The sequence below is a fragment of the Calypte anna genome, chromosome 22 (genome assembly GCF_003957555.1).
Source record: "Calypte anna isolate BGI_N300 chromosome 22, bCalAnn1_v1.p, whole genome shotgun sequence".
NCBI lineage: Eukaryota > Metazoa > Chordata > Aves > Apodiformes > Trochilidae > Calypte > Calypte anna.
Genome location: NC_044267.1, coordinates 2,955,928 through 2,971,293, shown reverse-complemented (window position 1 = coordinate 2,971,293; position 15,366 = coordinate 2,955,928). Strand labels below are relative to the sequence as shown.

General features: G+C 46.8%; 1 protein-coding gene across 1 annotated transcript; it reads right to left on the bottom strand.

Annotated features, from left to right (window-relative positions):
* Nucleotides 1–1,618: 1,618 nt before the first annotated feature.
* NEFM (neurofilament medium) lies at nt 1,619–6,282 on the bottom strand. Its single transcript, XM_008499446.2, has 3 exons — nt 5,221–6,282; nt 4,804–4,928; nt 1,619–3,589 (listed from the first exon to the last, which is right to left on the bottom strand). The coding sequence occupies exons 1-3, from the start codon at nt 6,280–6,282 to the stop codon at nt 2,245–2,247; spliced, it is 2,532 nt and encodes an 843-aa protein (XP_008497668.2). The 3' UTR covers nt 1,619–2,244.
* Between the last annotated feature and the right edge of the window lie 9,084 nt (nt 6,283–15,366).

Below are 15,366 nucleotides of genomic sequence, written 5' to 3'. Positions count from 1 at the left end.
TGGTGAGAACACTTCCTGACAGTAGATGAGAGGGACTGAGCTGTTTAACTCCTTATTCATCAAGGTATATTATTTTTATGTCACATCCATAGGTAACTCACAAATAAGCTCAATACAGAGAAGCTGCCATTTAATTTGCTACTTCTGCTTTAATTAAACACCACTCAAGCAGCAAGCTGTTGAGCACAGATTTCCATCATTGATAGCAGCAGGAGAAACACCCATTACTTTGCTACACAAAGATGTTCAGATTTATTTGACAGCCTTATCTGCTGAGGATGTTTTATAGTTCCTCCAGTAAAGACTAGGCAGGACCCTTTCAATTAAAACCTACTTGGTCTTCAGTTATTGATGAAGAAGGGGAAGGCTTGTGCAGATCCTGGAGATTCTGATCAGACCCTCAATTAGTCAATAGATCTCAACACAATCCATCTGCTGAAAAAATTAATTGCATTTCCTTGTTAGTTCTGGGAGGTAAGGCAGGAGCAGAGTTCTTTGTCTTCCTCTTGAAACATGATAGGAAATCACAGTATTAATCACATAACACAGATTAGTTCCCCAAATTGGAGTTGGGACCCTCCTCTTTTTTCCTTTGTTCATTTTCTCCATTTATTTTTTAATCTAGTGGGATTTTAAAGGGGCATCCAATTGGTTTTCTTCTTAAGAAGCCAGTCTGCAAGAGGCAGTAGATCAGCCAATGCTTAGGAAGCCTTTCTATAATAAATTAAATAATGTTTTAATTTGCTTTTACCTGTCAGTCATACCAGTAAAATCTGGGTCCTGCCCAGACTCAGTTCAGGCTGGGAGGGGCTATTTTCTAATGGAGAAATATGTAAAACATGAGTTAGGAATGTTTTTGATAGATAATTCCAGTACCATCTCTGGAACAGTTTGCTTTTTCCAGGAATTTTTTTGCTCTCAATTTTGGAACTTGGTGTTTAGAGGCAGATTGCACCTGTGGATCACTCAAGACAGAATTGATAAGGATTTTCCTAAATAATTAAAGCAGAAGGGGAAAAGAGAATCAGAAGCTACTGCATTCTGATGATCACATAGTGAGATTTCTTCATGGATCTTTGCACACTTCAGTGACAACCAAGTGTCATAGAAGACACCCCGAGGGCTGTGGCTCACAGGCAACCCAAGGAATGATCTGGAAACAGCCACATCTTTAAGCAGCACATTAAAAGAATAATGTGCAGGGAGGAAAATTGTCCTTGTAGCAGAGTTCACCATTTGGGAGCAGGAGGATTGTGCAGGTAAGTGATGTTCACAGCCCAAGGCTGAGGGACCTTCCCCTTTCCAACAAACACAACTGCAACCCCTCAAAGCACCAAAAGGCCAGGCACCAAAATTCAATAGGTTACTCTTCACCCTAGAAAGCATGGGATACAGCTCCTAAGTATTTGCTTAAACCAAATTTTAAGTATTTTAAATTTTAAGTATTTGTATGAAGTTAGAGATTTATTCATCCTATTCAAGTCAAACTTGCTTTCTAACTGAAGAAATGAAGGACAAACTCAAGCCACATTTTAACACATGCAACACTATTCCTGCTTGGGACAGAGGATCCTTCAGGGGAAGATTTGAGTTGGAAAAGAAGTGACCAGACAAGTCATGTATTCAGTATTGACCTTTATTGAGCAAGAACTGCTGTGACTTTTACATCAAACAACAAAAGGTTGCATACTGTGCATGTCAACTAGGTTCTCCCATGAGCAAAAGTCCACCCTAATTGCACCAGTGAGGTAAACATAATTATTTATAAGTAGCTTTTTTTTTATTATTTTATTTTATTTTTTTTAAGGCTAGGAGAGTTCTGGTTCTCATGAATATTCTATTACTGTTTTCTGTTTGGTTTTGGCTCAGTTGGTTCTTTGCATAATACATCTTAAGTCGTTCCTCAGATAAATCCCTCCAACAGCTCAGGAAATTCAAAAGCTTCCTTTGCAACGTTTCATCTCATGCACTATTAGTAGTAGTAGTTTTATTTTCTATGTTTTTTTTTTTTATTTTTTGTAGATTCCCAAGCTCTGTGGAGGGAGTACATCTTGAGCCTGCATGCATTCCCCCCCCATCCCCTATATTGCACAAAAAAGTAAAATACTGTGTGTCTGGAGCCTCCATGAGAGAACCCGTTCTGCCTTGAAGCCGTCACTCACATGCATTTTGCAGCTGTCATATGGCTTAACCTTTTGCACCAACCCAAGCTCTTGAAATTTGTTAATTTAGCTATGATTTATTTTATTCGCTCTCCTTAATCTCTTTTACTACAGCATGTGAAGTAACCTTCTCTACTTTCTTGGTGGACACTAGTTTCTCCTCAAAGCTCTCTTCGTGTTCCTCTACCTTCTGGGTGACCGTCACCGACTTGGTGATAAATGTGGTTGTACTGTCCCCACCTTCACCACTGATTTTCTCTGCTTTTTTGGTTACTACAATTTTCTCACCCTTATCATCAGTCGGGCTCACATCTAGGCCGTTGGTGACAACTCCCTTGTCTTCCTCCTCCACCTCCTTCTCTTTGGATTCCGCTTCCTTTTTCCCCTCCACCTCACCATTCACCGCAATGTCTTCTTTCCTCGACTCCTTCTCTACCTCTGCGCTGAGTTTTGTTACCTTTGTGACAGTGATGGTCTCCTCCACTGCAGCCTTTTCATCTTTGGCAGGGGAGGGTGGCTTCTCGGGAGAACGGGGCTTCTCAGGAGTCACTGGCTTTTCTGGGGAACGGGCTTTTTCCAGGATGGGGGATTTTTCTGGAGAGCGGGGCTTCTCCGGCGTCGCCAGCTTCTCCGGGCTCGCCGCTTTCTCCGGGGTTGCTGCCTTGTCTGGAGAGGTTACCTTTGGTGTTGCTGGCTTCTCAGGTGATGGGGCTTTCTCTTCCTCCTTGGCTGGTTTCTCAGCACCTTTCTCCACCTTCTGTTCCTTTGCTGCTTCTTTCTGGGCAGCCTTAGCTGGCTCCGTTGCAGGGGATTTAGGGGGAGATGGAGACTTAGGGGGAGACGGGGATTTAGGGGGAGACTTAGGGGGTGACTTTGAGGGAGGTGTTTTGACCTTCTCTGCCTTTGCTGCTACCTCTTCAGCTTTGCCCTTGGCCTCAGCTTCTTCCCCTTCTTCCTCAGCCTCCTCTCCTTCCTTTTCCTCTATTTCTTCTTTTTCAGAGCCTCCTTCTTCCGCCGCATCGGACTTTGCAGCTTCTTCTTCCTCCTCTGCTTCCTCCTCCTTCTCTTCTTCCTCAGGTGCAGCTGCTTGCTCTGCAGCAGCCTTCTCCGAAACAATTTCTTCCTCTACAGCTGCTTCTTCTGCTTTTTCTTCCTCCTCCTCCTCCTCTTGCTGGGCTTTGGCTGCCATTTCTTCTGCGATAGCTGCTAAGGCATCTTCCATTTCAGATTTCTCATCCTCTACCTTTGTCTCTTCGATGATTTCTTCTACAAACTTGTGCTGGACCTTCAGCTTTGGTGGTTCAATTTTTGTTTTCTGAATTTTAGTGGATGCTATTGTGACAGATGGTTGCCTGTGTGTGAATATGGGTCCAGTAATGCTTCCAGAGAAGGCACTGAATCTTGTCTCTTCACCCTCCAGTAGCTTCCTAAGGGAATCAGGAGGAGGAAAATAAAAATGAGCAGAGAAACCTAGCATATGGGACAGCTATTAGAATATTTCCCTCTGTCAGCAGGATGAAACCAGTTCATATGTGGAATATGCTAAAGCTGAACAGCATAATCTATCACTCAGCTCCAGTTTGGCTTTCCTTGAATCAGCTCTTTTGCAAAACTGATATTCAGCAAACAGTTTTAGCTTGGTTTGCATGTGGCAAGTGTAACACCTCCAGCCATGAAATTAGCATGGCATTAGTCAGCAGACTACAGCAAAAATGAACTTACTAAGCTTTATAGGGTGTGTTATGACTCGGGTAAACTGCAAATTTGGCACAGCCAACAGACACAAGTCAAACGTTGAGGCTGAGATATTCAAGGGCAATTAGAGAGCATGTCCCAGCTCAGTTTGGGCATCAACCTTTCTTCTGTGGCTCTAAAAACTTCAGGGACTTCTGCTTGTCCAACTTTGGCAGCAACCAACCACATACATTAGGGTGCCTGTATGTCTGTCTGAACAATCCTAGGAATTTAAGCAGATCTGGAGATCTTTTGTTGTTGTTTTTCCTTTCAAACGCATGTTTTCCATCTAAGCTGTGACCTAGAAAAATCAGCACTTCTCCAATGAGAGTTCTGAAGTGATGCAAAGGAGACAAAAAAAAAAAAAAACACCTGCCAGGTAATGGCAATAGCAAGCAAGGTTCCTGCTCCAGATTAGAGTGGATGCCTTTAAAGCAAAGTTGAGCAAGAAAAGCAAAAGTGTCTTGTGACAGGCAGATAAGCACTCCCTGCAACCATGATCAAGAAAGGGCACTGTCTCTCTCAAGTGATAAAAGGGGATGCAAGTGACAAGCCCTGCTTGCTTGGCATATGCAAAGTGAACAGGATTTAAAAATAAACATCTTTACTGCCTCTTTTGCTTTGTTAACAAGGGCAGAATGCAGCAGTGGGTGCCACCGCCCTGAGTCATGCTGGCCTGGGCTGGGAGCTTTGCCACTGACCCTGTCCCTCATCATCTTTGGGTTCTGGCTCTAAAATCTCCCCGAATCTGCATGGATTTTGAAACGGTTGCAAGAATTCACTCAAGCTCTGATTTTAATTGTGCTCAGTGCATGCAGATATCTGATCTGTGGCAAAGCTGCTCCAGCCAGCAGCAGCCGCAGTGCTAGGAGTGTCCCAGCCACATCTGCAACGACCCTTACTGTACCTGTATGCAGCAATTTCAATATCCAGGGCCATCTTGACATTGAGGAGGTCCTGGTATTCCCTCAAGTGACGTGCCATTTCCCACTTTGTTCCTCTAAGCTCGTTCTCCAGCTGATGAATAGTGTCCTGCAACGGAGAGGCAGAAAATCTCAGTGACACCCCGGGCTTCAGGCAGGGGACAGGGTGGAAAAGTTCGAAAAGGACTTTCAGAAACTCTTCCCACCACCTCTGGAGGCAGTGCCGCGATCAGAACGGAACCCACCGGGCTCCCACCACCACCACCTCCCTCTCTTAGCCCTTGGATGGGGGAGAGCATCCTGCACCCATCCCTGAGCGCATCCCCGCATCCCGCGCTGCAGAACCGATCCCCGGGTCCCTCCCCGGGTTCGTCGCAGCCCAGGTCCCCCCTCCCCTCTACCTGATAAGTGCTGAGGTCGTTGTTGTGACGCTCCTCGATGTCGCTGAGCTGCCGCTCCAGCGATTCCTTGGTGCCGCGCACCGACTCCAGCTCGATGCTCTTGGACTGCAGCTGCCGGCGGTACTCAGCGATCTCCTCCTTGGCGGATCGGATCGCCTCCTTGTTCTGCTCCGCCGCCTCTGTCAGCTTGGCGTAGCGGCATTTGAACCACTCCTCGGCCTGGTGCATGTTGTGGTCGGACTGGCACTCCAGCTGGGCTCGGATCTCCTTCAGCGCCGTGGTGAGGTCGGTCTTCAGGTAGTCCTTCCTCTCCACCGTGGCGTGGGACGCCTGGAGCTGCGCCAGCAGCTCGGCCACCTCCTCCTCGTGGTTGCCCCGCAGGAAAGCCACCTCGTCCTGCAGCGACTGCACCTTCTTGTCCAGCTCCGCCCGCATCAGCGAGGCCTCCTCCATCTCCTTGCGCAGGGCGCGGATGGTGGCCTCCGTCTCGTCGCGCAGCCGCGCCTCATCCTCGAAGCGCTCCCGCAGGCGCTGGATGTCCTCCTCGATGTGCTCCGAATCCAGCTGGATCTGCGCCTTCTCGTGGCTCACCTGCTCCAGGGCCCCGCGCAGTTCCCGCAGCTCCTGCTCGTAGGCATCGCTCAGCTGCGCCCGCCCGGCGTGTTTCTGCCGCAGAGCCGCCAGCTCCGCCTCGATCTCCTTGTTCTGCTGCTCCAGGTAATGAACCTTCTCGATGTAGCCGGCGAAGCGGTCGTTCAGCCCCTGGAGCTGCTCCTTCTCGTTGGAGCGGCTCAGCTTCAGCTCCGCCGCCCCGTTCAGCAGCGAGGACTGACTGACGTCCAGGCTCTCGGCCGAGCTCAGCACCGTGGAACCGTAGGGACCCCTCGGCCCCACCAGGTTGGAGCGCTTGTAGGAGGAGGACACGGTGCTGCCCGAGCCCCGGGACCACGACTGGGAGCGAAAGCCGCTGGAAGGGGACGCGCTGGCGCGGCTGTAGGTGGCCCGGGTCTCGGTCACCCGGCGGTACGAGGGGTTGCCGAGGGGCTCCATGGTGTAGCTCATGGCTGGGGGACTCGGGAGTGGCGGGCGGCAACGCGGCGATGCTCCGGCCGCCGCCTCCCCTTTATATAGCCCCGCCGGGCGGCTGCGGGGCGGCCCCGCACACGTGTGCGGGGGGCGGCCACCCCCCGGCCCTGCCCCGGCCCCGCCTCCGCCGCTCCTACCCCTTGTCCCGGCTTCCCCTTCCCTGCTCCTCTCCGAGCCCCCCAGCCCCTGATGTCCCCCCTACTCCCCTTTCCCCACTCCCCTTTCCCCCTGCCTTCCCCTCTCCCTTCCCCCTCTTCCCTTCTTTCTACTCCTCCCTCCCTATTCCCCATCCCCTTTCCTCCTTGCCCCGCTCCCCCCGTCCTCTTTCCCCCTACCCCTCCCCGGCTCCCCCTTTCCCCTTTCCTTTTTCCCCTGCTCCCTTTTCCCCCCTTCCCTAGGCCATCACTCTTTTATCTCCCTTTCCCCCCTTTCCTCCCTTTCCTCCCTTTTCTCTTTTCTCTCTTTTTCCTCTTTTCTCCCTTTTCTTCCTCTTATTTCCTCCTCCTATTTTCTCTGCTTTGTCTCCTTTCCCTCTTTTATCTCTTTCTTCTCTTTCTCTTTCCTCCCCTGCCCTCCCCTTTCTGCAGCGGCCATGGTGGAGCGGAGCACGGTGCCGGTGCCGGTACCGGTACCAGGGCCATTGCCGGGCCCGGCGGAGCAGCGCCCTGCGAAGCTCCAGGGTAGGGCCGGGACCGGGACCGGGACCGGGGCAGCAGCACCACGGGCAGCTCCGGCGGGCGGGGCCCCAGCCCTGGGCAGCCCCGGGGCGAGCGGGAGAGAGGAGGGTGTCCCCCAAATCCATCCCACCCACCTCTCCCCGTGTCCCCTTTCCCGGGTGGGGTGTGACATTTGAAGGTCAGGGGCTGGGTGGGCTCCCGGGGCTGCTTTGCGGCAAGGACAGAGCTCCCTGCAGAGGCTTCGCATCCTCCTGGGCGGAGGACGGGGAGGGGGCGATCGGGGTGCAGCCTTTGCAGTGCTGTAAACAGGAGTTTGAAAGGGCCACCACCCCCCCTCCGGCATCCAAAATCCTTGCTCTTGATTCTTCTTTCCCTCTCTTTCTTCCTCCCTTTCCTCCCGCTTCTCATAGTTTCATCTAACGCTTGGGAAGAAATTCTCCTTTTTTTTGCAACCTTGCTAAAAATGAGGTTTGCAGGGCACGGTGCAGTTTGGAGGGGTTGCATTGCTGTGGTTGGCAACCCCCCAGGCTTTGAACTGCACTTGGATGGATTACAGCAACACAGGCGACTGGTTAGGAAGCAGAATAATAATAAAAACCCAAAAACCCCCAAATTGCTGGTGCTGGAAAAAGCCTTACTACAGCTCCCATTGCACGGCAGGAATGCAGAGGGGGGAGATTTTAACTCCTCGTTCAGAAAGGTGCCTGCAAAGGGTCTGCCTGGCTGTGAATTTTTTTAGCAGGTGATCTTGTTACCAGGCAAAAATCCTTCTTAGAACCTGCGTGCCTGCTGGACATCCCCAGTTCTGCTCCTGCTGCTGCTGCTTTGGTGTGGAGAGTTGGGGAAGTCTGGGGGACAGGGTTAAACTTTGCAAACCACATGGAGCATCGTACCTCTGCTGGCTCATTAATATGATGCTGTCATAGGACTGCAGCACTGCAGTCAGAGGAGAAGGCAGAATTATCCAAGGTATCTGCTGGGTTGCATTTACAAACACGGGCACTCAGATCCATTTTTAACCTCTCTGGACTTTTGTATGACCATACAGAGGGAGAAAAAGGTTTTATGATAATTGGAGAGCTGGTGGATTCCAAATCTGTTCCATTAATTTAGCTAAAAGTTGCCTCCACAGGCAAAAAAGCATCCCTTGGGGTTTAATTGTAAGGCAAAAGAAAATTGCTGTCTGTTATGGAATTGCATTTTGTTTCCTTTTAGGGCAAATGATTTGTTCTGATCTGGTTTATTCCTGCTTTTTTTCCTGTTAAGCAAAGGCTCGAGGAGGGGGATAGGGAGGAATAAGAGGAACAGATCATGGTTTTATACGTGTGGAAAACTTACAGGAAAAGAAACAGAATGTTAACAGAGTTCTTGGGAGGTTTTATTGTCCTTTTAATCTTCTGAAAATCAGTCTGGTGCTCAGCAGCAAGCAAGGAGGGGCATTACTGAACTTCCTAACAGAACTCCCTTTCATTAGGTACCTTGATGCATGGGTTGCTTTAAATCCATTTACACAGTATGCAAAAGAAAATGTTGCCTTACAACCAAGCAGTGGTAGCATTCCATTTATTTATTTAATACTGAAATTCAAGCAATACAAACTTTACAGAAGACAGTAATTTCCATAATACATATTCATTGAAAAGCAGAATTAAAAAAAAAAAAAAAAAGAGAAAAGTTTGCATTGACAAACATGTGCAGAAATCCTTCTGAACCAGAATAAGTTGTTTTTATTTTAAATATATTCTTGCAATGTTCATTTCTGTTCAGAGGCAGGGGGACACTCCTGCTGCTCCCTTCTCCTGAAGGTGATCTGAAGGGTAGAATGAGTCAGGGAAAGCACTCAGAAACCTTGCCTTGCTTCTGATGAGCAACTAAACTCTTTTTCTATCAATATCCACTTAGGAGATTTTTGAGAGAGAACTTTTTGCCTCCAAGTTTACCAAACAAGCATTGGTTCTCTGGAGCAAACAGCAACCTGATGTCTCAGGCTCTGAAGAAGAGAAGGAACAGCCACTCCCACAGGATCCAGTTTTGATCTTAATTATACACTATTGATAATAAACCTGCATTAAAGAAACATTACAGGAGGATGAGGCAGAGTCCTGCAGCTTGCTTTATAAGAAGGGAAAGAAAACACAGAGGGCAGAGTTGCTTCCAGAGAAAAAACTTTAAAGTATAGGTGATGACAATGAACTCACCTGAATATCTGCTAAAAATGATAGAATTGGATGAGTGGAAGAAAAGGGAGGTTTGGGTGGGGTTTATATGTTATAGAAAGCCTTTAGAAATAAGATGACCCAACAGATAATAAAATGGAACTATTAAAAAAATATTTATCAGCATATTGGGATTTTCTCTTGGTAAGTGGCTGCCTGGTTTTAATATAAACCTGATTTAAGCTTAAACTTATGCAATTTAAGCCTGAAGAGTGATACCCAGTCAAGGAGGGCAAACAGTGACATCAGAAGAACTTTGAGAGTGAAAAAAGAGGAAGGAAACCAGAATTTGCTTCCCTTTTTATGTCCCATGAGTGACCCCCCAAGCCAAGGAAGTTTTGCTTTGTGGATTCCCATATCAGAGAAGCCAAATCCTGACAGAGCAGAAATAAAACTGCCTAAATAGCTTTATTTTATTTTTTTTTATTTATATATATTTTTTTTTGGAGGTGTATATATATTTTTTGGAGGTGAAGGTAAGTAGAACAGAATCAGAAGCAAACTCAAGAGGACTGAGTTCCAGTGAAGACCCTGAGCCTCAGTTTCCTTCCTGTCCTCTTGTTTTCTATCATCAGCTGAGCAGAAATATTCTAGTTTGTTCCCGAAGTGAAAAAAGGGTTCAGGAGAGGCAGAGCTGACAGTGGGTTGTTGCAAATCAATTTTTCCTGCACATCTGGCAGCTTCTAAAAGCCAAAACTACCAGAATTGAATGAGGAGCCACAGGTGGCAGAGGAGTGAGATGGGCTCCTGGACTGATGGCCTCTGAGAATGGTGAGGAAATGGTGGTTTTTAGGGTTTTTGACCTCTCTTCTCTATATTTAAGGTATTAAATCACCCAGTTCTGCCTTCTGTAGGGCTGGTTGATTCAGGCACAGCAAAGGATCAGCTCTGAGCCATGGCCCAGGCAAGAAAAAAACCTCAGATTTAATTGATGAAAAGCAAAGGAAGGGACGTGGCTTTGTTCCCTTGATGCTTTTGTGCTCTGCCTGGTTTTGTGCCTCACTCCTCATTTCTCCTCTCTGTATTGTCTGGAGTTTCAAACTGAACTCTCCTGAAAGCTGCCATCCAGGAAAAAAACCCAAAACCCAGGCCAGGAGAGCAATTTTTTAGTGATAAAGTCATCATAAGTAGCTCTTCCTACATCGTTTTGAGAGAGGGTTGTTTTTTTTCCTGTGGGTTTTTTTTTTCTTTTTTTTTTCATAGGCCCTGTTTCTAAAAATACAACTCTGGAAAGTGGCCACAGTTCCACAGGGCTTCCTTTTACAACCAATTTTCCTGGAGTCACACAAACCATATGACAGTGCTGCCACAGGGCAAAATGATTCCTGAAGTGCTGCTTCTGAGGAAAAAAAATCACTGCAAGCCAGAAATCAGAGAAAAAATACCCCCAGCAACAGCTAACTCTGCCCTTGGGAGCACAGCACACACATCATGCCAGCAGTTTCAGGCAATATTGGGGCAGAAATCTCATTTTTCACTAAGGTGGCAGTGAACAGACAGGGGGAAACCTGTGCCACTGAGGTGCAACCTTACCCATGCTTAGGATCAGGGTGGTTTTTTTTTTTTAATATCTCTTAGAATCCTGGAATCATGGAATGGGCTGGGTTGGAAGGGAGCTCAGAGCTCATCAAGTCCAACCCTTGATCCACTCCTGCTGCAGTTCCCAGCCCATGGCACTCAGTGCCACATCCAGGCTCTTTGGAAAGATCTCCAGACACGGAGAATCCACTCCTTCCCTGGGCAGCCCATTCCAATGCCTGATCACCCTCTCCAGAAAGAAATTCTTTCTCATCTCCAACCTAAACCTCCCCTGGCACAACTTGAGACCCTGCCCTCTTGTCTTGCTGAGAGTTGCCTGGGAAAAGAGCCCAACCCCCCCCTGGCTCCAACCTCCTTTCAGGGAGTTGCAGAGAGTGATGAGGTCTCCCCTGAGCCTCCTCTTCTCCAGCCTCAACACCCCCAGCTCCCTCAGCCCTTCCTCACAGCAATTCTGCTGGATCCCTTCACAGCCTCCTTGCTCTTCTCTGCACCTGCTCCAGCACCTCAAGCTCCTTCCTGAACTTCCTGAGCTGAGGGGCCCAGAACTGGACACAGGACTCAAGCTGTGGCCTCCCCAGAGCTGAGCACAGGGGCAGAATCCCTTCCCTGGACCTGCTGGCCACGCTCTTCCTGAGCCAGCCCAGGATGCCATTGGCCTTCTTGGCCACCTGGGCACACTGCTGCCTCCTCTTCAGCTTCCTGCCAATCCCAGCTCCCTTTCTGCCACTCTGTGCCCAGCCTGGAGCTCCCCATGGGGTTGTTGTGGCCAAAGTGCAGGACCCAGCACTTGGCCGTGTTAAACCCCATCTCGTTGGAATCAGCCCAACTCTCCGGTCTCTTCTTTTCTCTAGCTTGCTCAGGATATTCTGGGGCTGAGATAAGCTGCAAATTTGAAGTGCTGGTGGTGTGGGTGGGCTGGGAGGTGGGGAGCTGTGGGGCAAGTTGGAGGCAAACATCAATCAGTGCTGCTCCAGTCATTTCAGGGATTCCTGCATGGAATAAACCCTCTAATTCTGGGGGCTGCTGCACAGAGCCAGCTCTGCAGGAGTTACTGCTGGGTCTATGTGGGTTTGGGTCCCCCATTTGCATTTGTGTTACTGTTACTCTGCTTTTACTCCCAGCTTTCCTCTAGTTGTGGTCACTCCCAGGTGAAGAGCTGCATCCTGCTTCTCCCTGCTGACTTTTGACTTTTCCTCCTTTTATTTTTTTATTTTTATTTTCTTCCTTTTATCATTTTCTTTTTCTTCCTTTTATTGACTTGTTTTTAAGTGAGGCAAAAAAAGAAATCTGGATGGGTCTTCTTTCTAAAATAAAAGGCCTGATAGAAGGAACTGTCTTCTCCCTGTCAGGCTAATTGGGATCTAGGTTAATTGCTCTCATGCTGGATGTTTAATTGATTTGGGTAGGGCAAGCCAATGAAAGGCTTTGTAGCTGAGTGGTGGCTCTATATAACTCCAATGACTCCTTCTTCTTTTTAATTAGTGCCCAAAGAAGAGCTTCCATTCCACAGAGATCTCTGAGGGCTCAATTATTATTTACCTGCTGTACATAAAGTTGATTTTTCTGCTGGAGGTGTCTCCAGTAAAGGCTGCCCAGGGATAAAACATTCCAGGTAAGATTGTTTTACAGCAAATGTAAGAAAAAGAGGAATATGGAAGGAATCCTGGAGGGCTTACCTTGTGTGAAGACTTTATGGATATGAAAAACATGAGAATTTAGGGATATTAATTAGGATTTTAGCTAAAATGCAAGACCAGAGCCTGTGTTTTACTGTTCATCATCCCCTGAAATTGCCCCTGGTATGAGACATGCCCCATGGTTTTTATATATATAAAATATATATATTTTATTATATTTATGATATATAATAGTACATTATCATATATAATAGTGTACTGTTATATATTGTATATAATATATCATATTATATAGTGTAATCTTATAATATGTCATTAAAATAAACTGTAATTAATAAAATGTGAGTTCTGTGTATCAAGTTTATGATCTCCACTTGAATTGGATAAGGAATGATGGGGATGGGCTTGCTTTGTAAGGTGCTCCTTAGGCTTTTAAAGCTGCACAGAGGAATTTATGAGCTGCTTTTTGTCTGGAATGTCAGCTCAATTCTCCAGTCCTGTAACATCAAGGGAACATTCTTAGGAGAAATAACTCTAAGCTGATTAGGGGGGAAGCAATAAATAAAAATCAAATCAAATCCCGTGGACACAGATGGGAGAAAAATCAATAATTTTAGTAATACATTTTGCAAACTCATTTTATTGTGAAAAAAAAAATTCTATAGCTCCTTTGAAGTCTTGATTAAGCAGGAGCTGTAAGTCTTCCTCCTGTCTCAAGGTCTTTATCTGGAGGAAAATTCAGAAGTTTTTTAACACCTTTAGAAGCAATGGGATCAGATGATACCCAGTAAAAACTGAAATGGAGAGAATATGCCCAGAGGGCAGGGCTGGAAGGGAAAAAGTAGAAGAGAGATGCTTATGGGGAGCTGAAATGATTCCATAATGGGATTTAAAAATGGAAAGAACAAAGGTAATTTTTAGTGGTTTCTTTTGGTTAAATCAATAAATGTTCTGGGTTTGCATTTGATTGTATCAGTGATTCTCTGAGTCTGGGATAAGCCAGGAGCTTCTTTTCCATTTGGAAGGGCAAAAAACAAAAAAGTTTCTCTAAATAAAATGCAATTCTCTGTTCCTTGAAGCAATACCTGTAGGTATTTTACTGCTCTGAGACTCCATTTCTGCTTTTTTAGGATTTACATCCTCTGGCAGCTTGTTCACTGCAAAGGGGAATGTGGGAAGGAGCTCCAGGGGTAGAGAAGATATCAATGTACAGAAATCCAGGTGAGCTCAGGGATGCTGCAAGAAGAGGACGTTGAAACTTGGTGGAATTTGCTGCATTTTGGTTTTGTTGGGTTTTTTTTTGACTGAACAAGCTTCAGATTTGTGTTGTCTCCCATCACCTGGCTGCCTGTCAATTAACAGCATTCAGAAAACACTTTTGGGAAACTAATTTAAAAGTTCTCACCTGTACATTTCAAGGTCAGGATATTCTGCATCATCACTTGAAACCCTCCTTGCCTTGGCAGCTCAGGTTGTGTCTGAGGTGGTGTCAAAAGTGAAGGTTGAAGCTTTCAGAATTCACAAAAATAAAGGAAAAGTCCCCCCAGTTTAACCTGATTTTCTAAAGTAGCCACAGGGAATTAATGTTTGTGGAGAAGGTTGCACCAGTGCAACCCCTGGTGTGGGTTTTATGTGCATGCTGCAAAGTCACTGAGCCTGCTGGTTCTGCTGTGGGGCTTGGAACTCATTGCAGTAATTACAGTTCTGGTTAATCAAGTCTTTAATCCAGTGATGAGGCAGCCCAGCCATGGCCCCACTTCCCACCTCTGCCACTTGATCACTGGGGACCCAGGTGGCAGCTTTTCCTTTTCTGTTCCTGCCTCATGAATATGGAGATGAAGGCACTAATGAAACCCTCTTGGTTGCAATGCACTGGAGATTCACTGGTGAGAATTACCAGATAAAAGGGAAACTATTTTTTTTTCTTTCTTTTTTACCATCCCTCAGTAATGAGAGCAACTCACGTAGAGAGTTCTCTCCTTTCTGTTGTGTCCCAGGCTCATCTTCATCCCCTGCAACAAAGCTGATTTGACTCTCAAGCTGAAGATTGACTGGTGACCATCCTGGTGATTAAAAACCTTTCAATAAACCAAGGGTGACTTAGCCTGGTCTCATTAAAACAGAATTTTAGGGGCTGCAAACTCTCATCACTTGGTATGCAGAGCTCTTGGAGAGCTTCTTGCCCAGGGGGAATGGTCCTGGGATGCTCTGCTGACTTCTCTGACTTCTTTTGGCCCAGAAAAAAGCAACCCCATGGCCCAAGAGCTCCATGTGCTCAAAGGGTGGATGGGAGCGTGGAGCTGAAGCTGCCATGTGCAATATGGGTAGAAAAAACCCCAAAGAAAACATTTAAAATGGATTTATTAGGCACCTTGACAACTCTGGCCATTTTTCATTTGGAAGAAATGCCATTTCTCTGTCATGTCTCCAATGCTGCTCTCTTACACTGAATTATGCATCAGATGTGCTGCCTTTTGCATAACTTTTCAAACCACAGCTATGGGCACAGCCTGGTGTTCCCAGTGCTCCCCAGCTTCCAGCAAAAGCAATTGCTAGGGATCCACTGGCTGTGTAAATTAGGCAGAATTTTAAAAAATAGGAGGGTTTTTGGGTATTTTTTTTTTCTCCTGAGGGTTTTGGTAGCATTATTCCATCATCCCCATCACTCCCATCAGAAGTAGAACTGCACAAGCATCCCCTTATTTTACACAAAATAAAATATGGTCTAGAAAACTCTGTGCTTCAAGCTGACCCCAAGAAATCCCTGCTCTCTTCTTCTGCATTCCCAGCAGAGCATCCCTGCCCTGGGGGCTGCTGAGTTAACATCTCCACTGTGCAGCATCCAACCAAGTGATTTGTTGACTCTTCTGTGCTGAGTTGATTAGATTTTAATGTTCTCCCCCTCTTTGCTAGCCCTAATGATAGCAATATTAAAAGAAAGTTCTCACTGTGAGGTTACTGGGTTTGGGAAACTTCTGTGAGAAGGGGAGG

What these genes read in the sequence shown, in the direction of transcription:
- NEFM (XM_008499446.2), bottom strand. Translation starts at nt 6,282, where the DNA reads ATGAGCTACACCATGGAGCCCCTCGGCAACCCCTCGTACCGCCGGGTG. An exon ending in ACGACCTCAGCACTTATCAG is followed by an intron (nt 4,929 to 5,220) that starts GTAGAGGGGAGG and finishes TCTCCGTTGCAG; the next exon opens with GACACTATTCATCAGCTGGA. An exon ending in ATTGAAATTGCTGCATACAG is followed by an intron (nt 3,590 to 4,803) that starts GTACAGTAAGGG and finishes TGATTCCCTTAG; the next exon opens with GAAGCTACTGGAGGGTGAAG.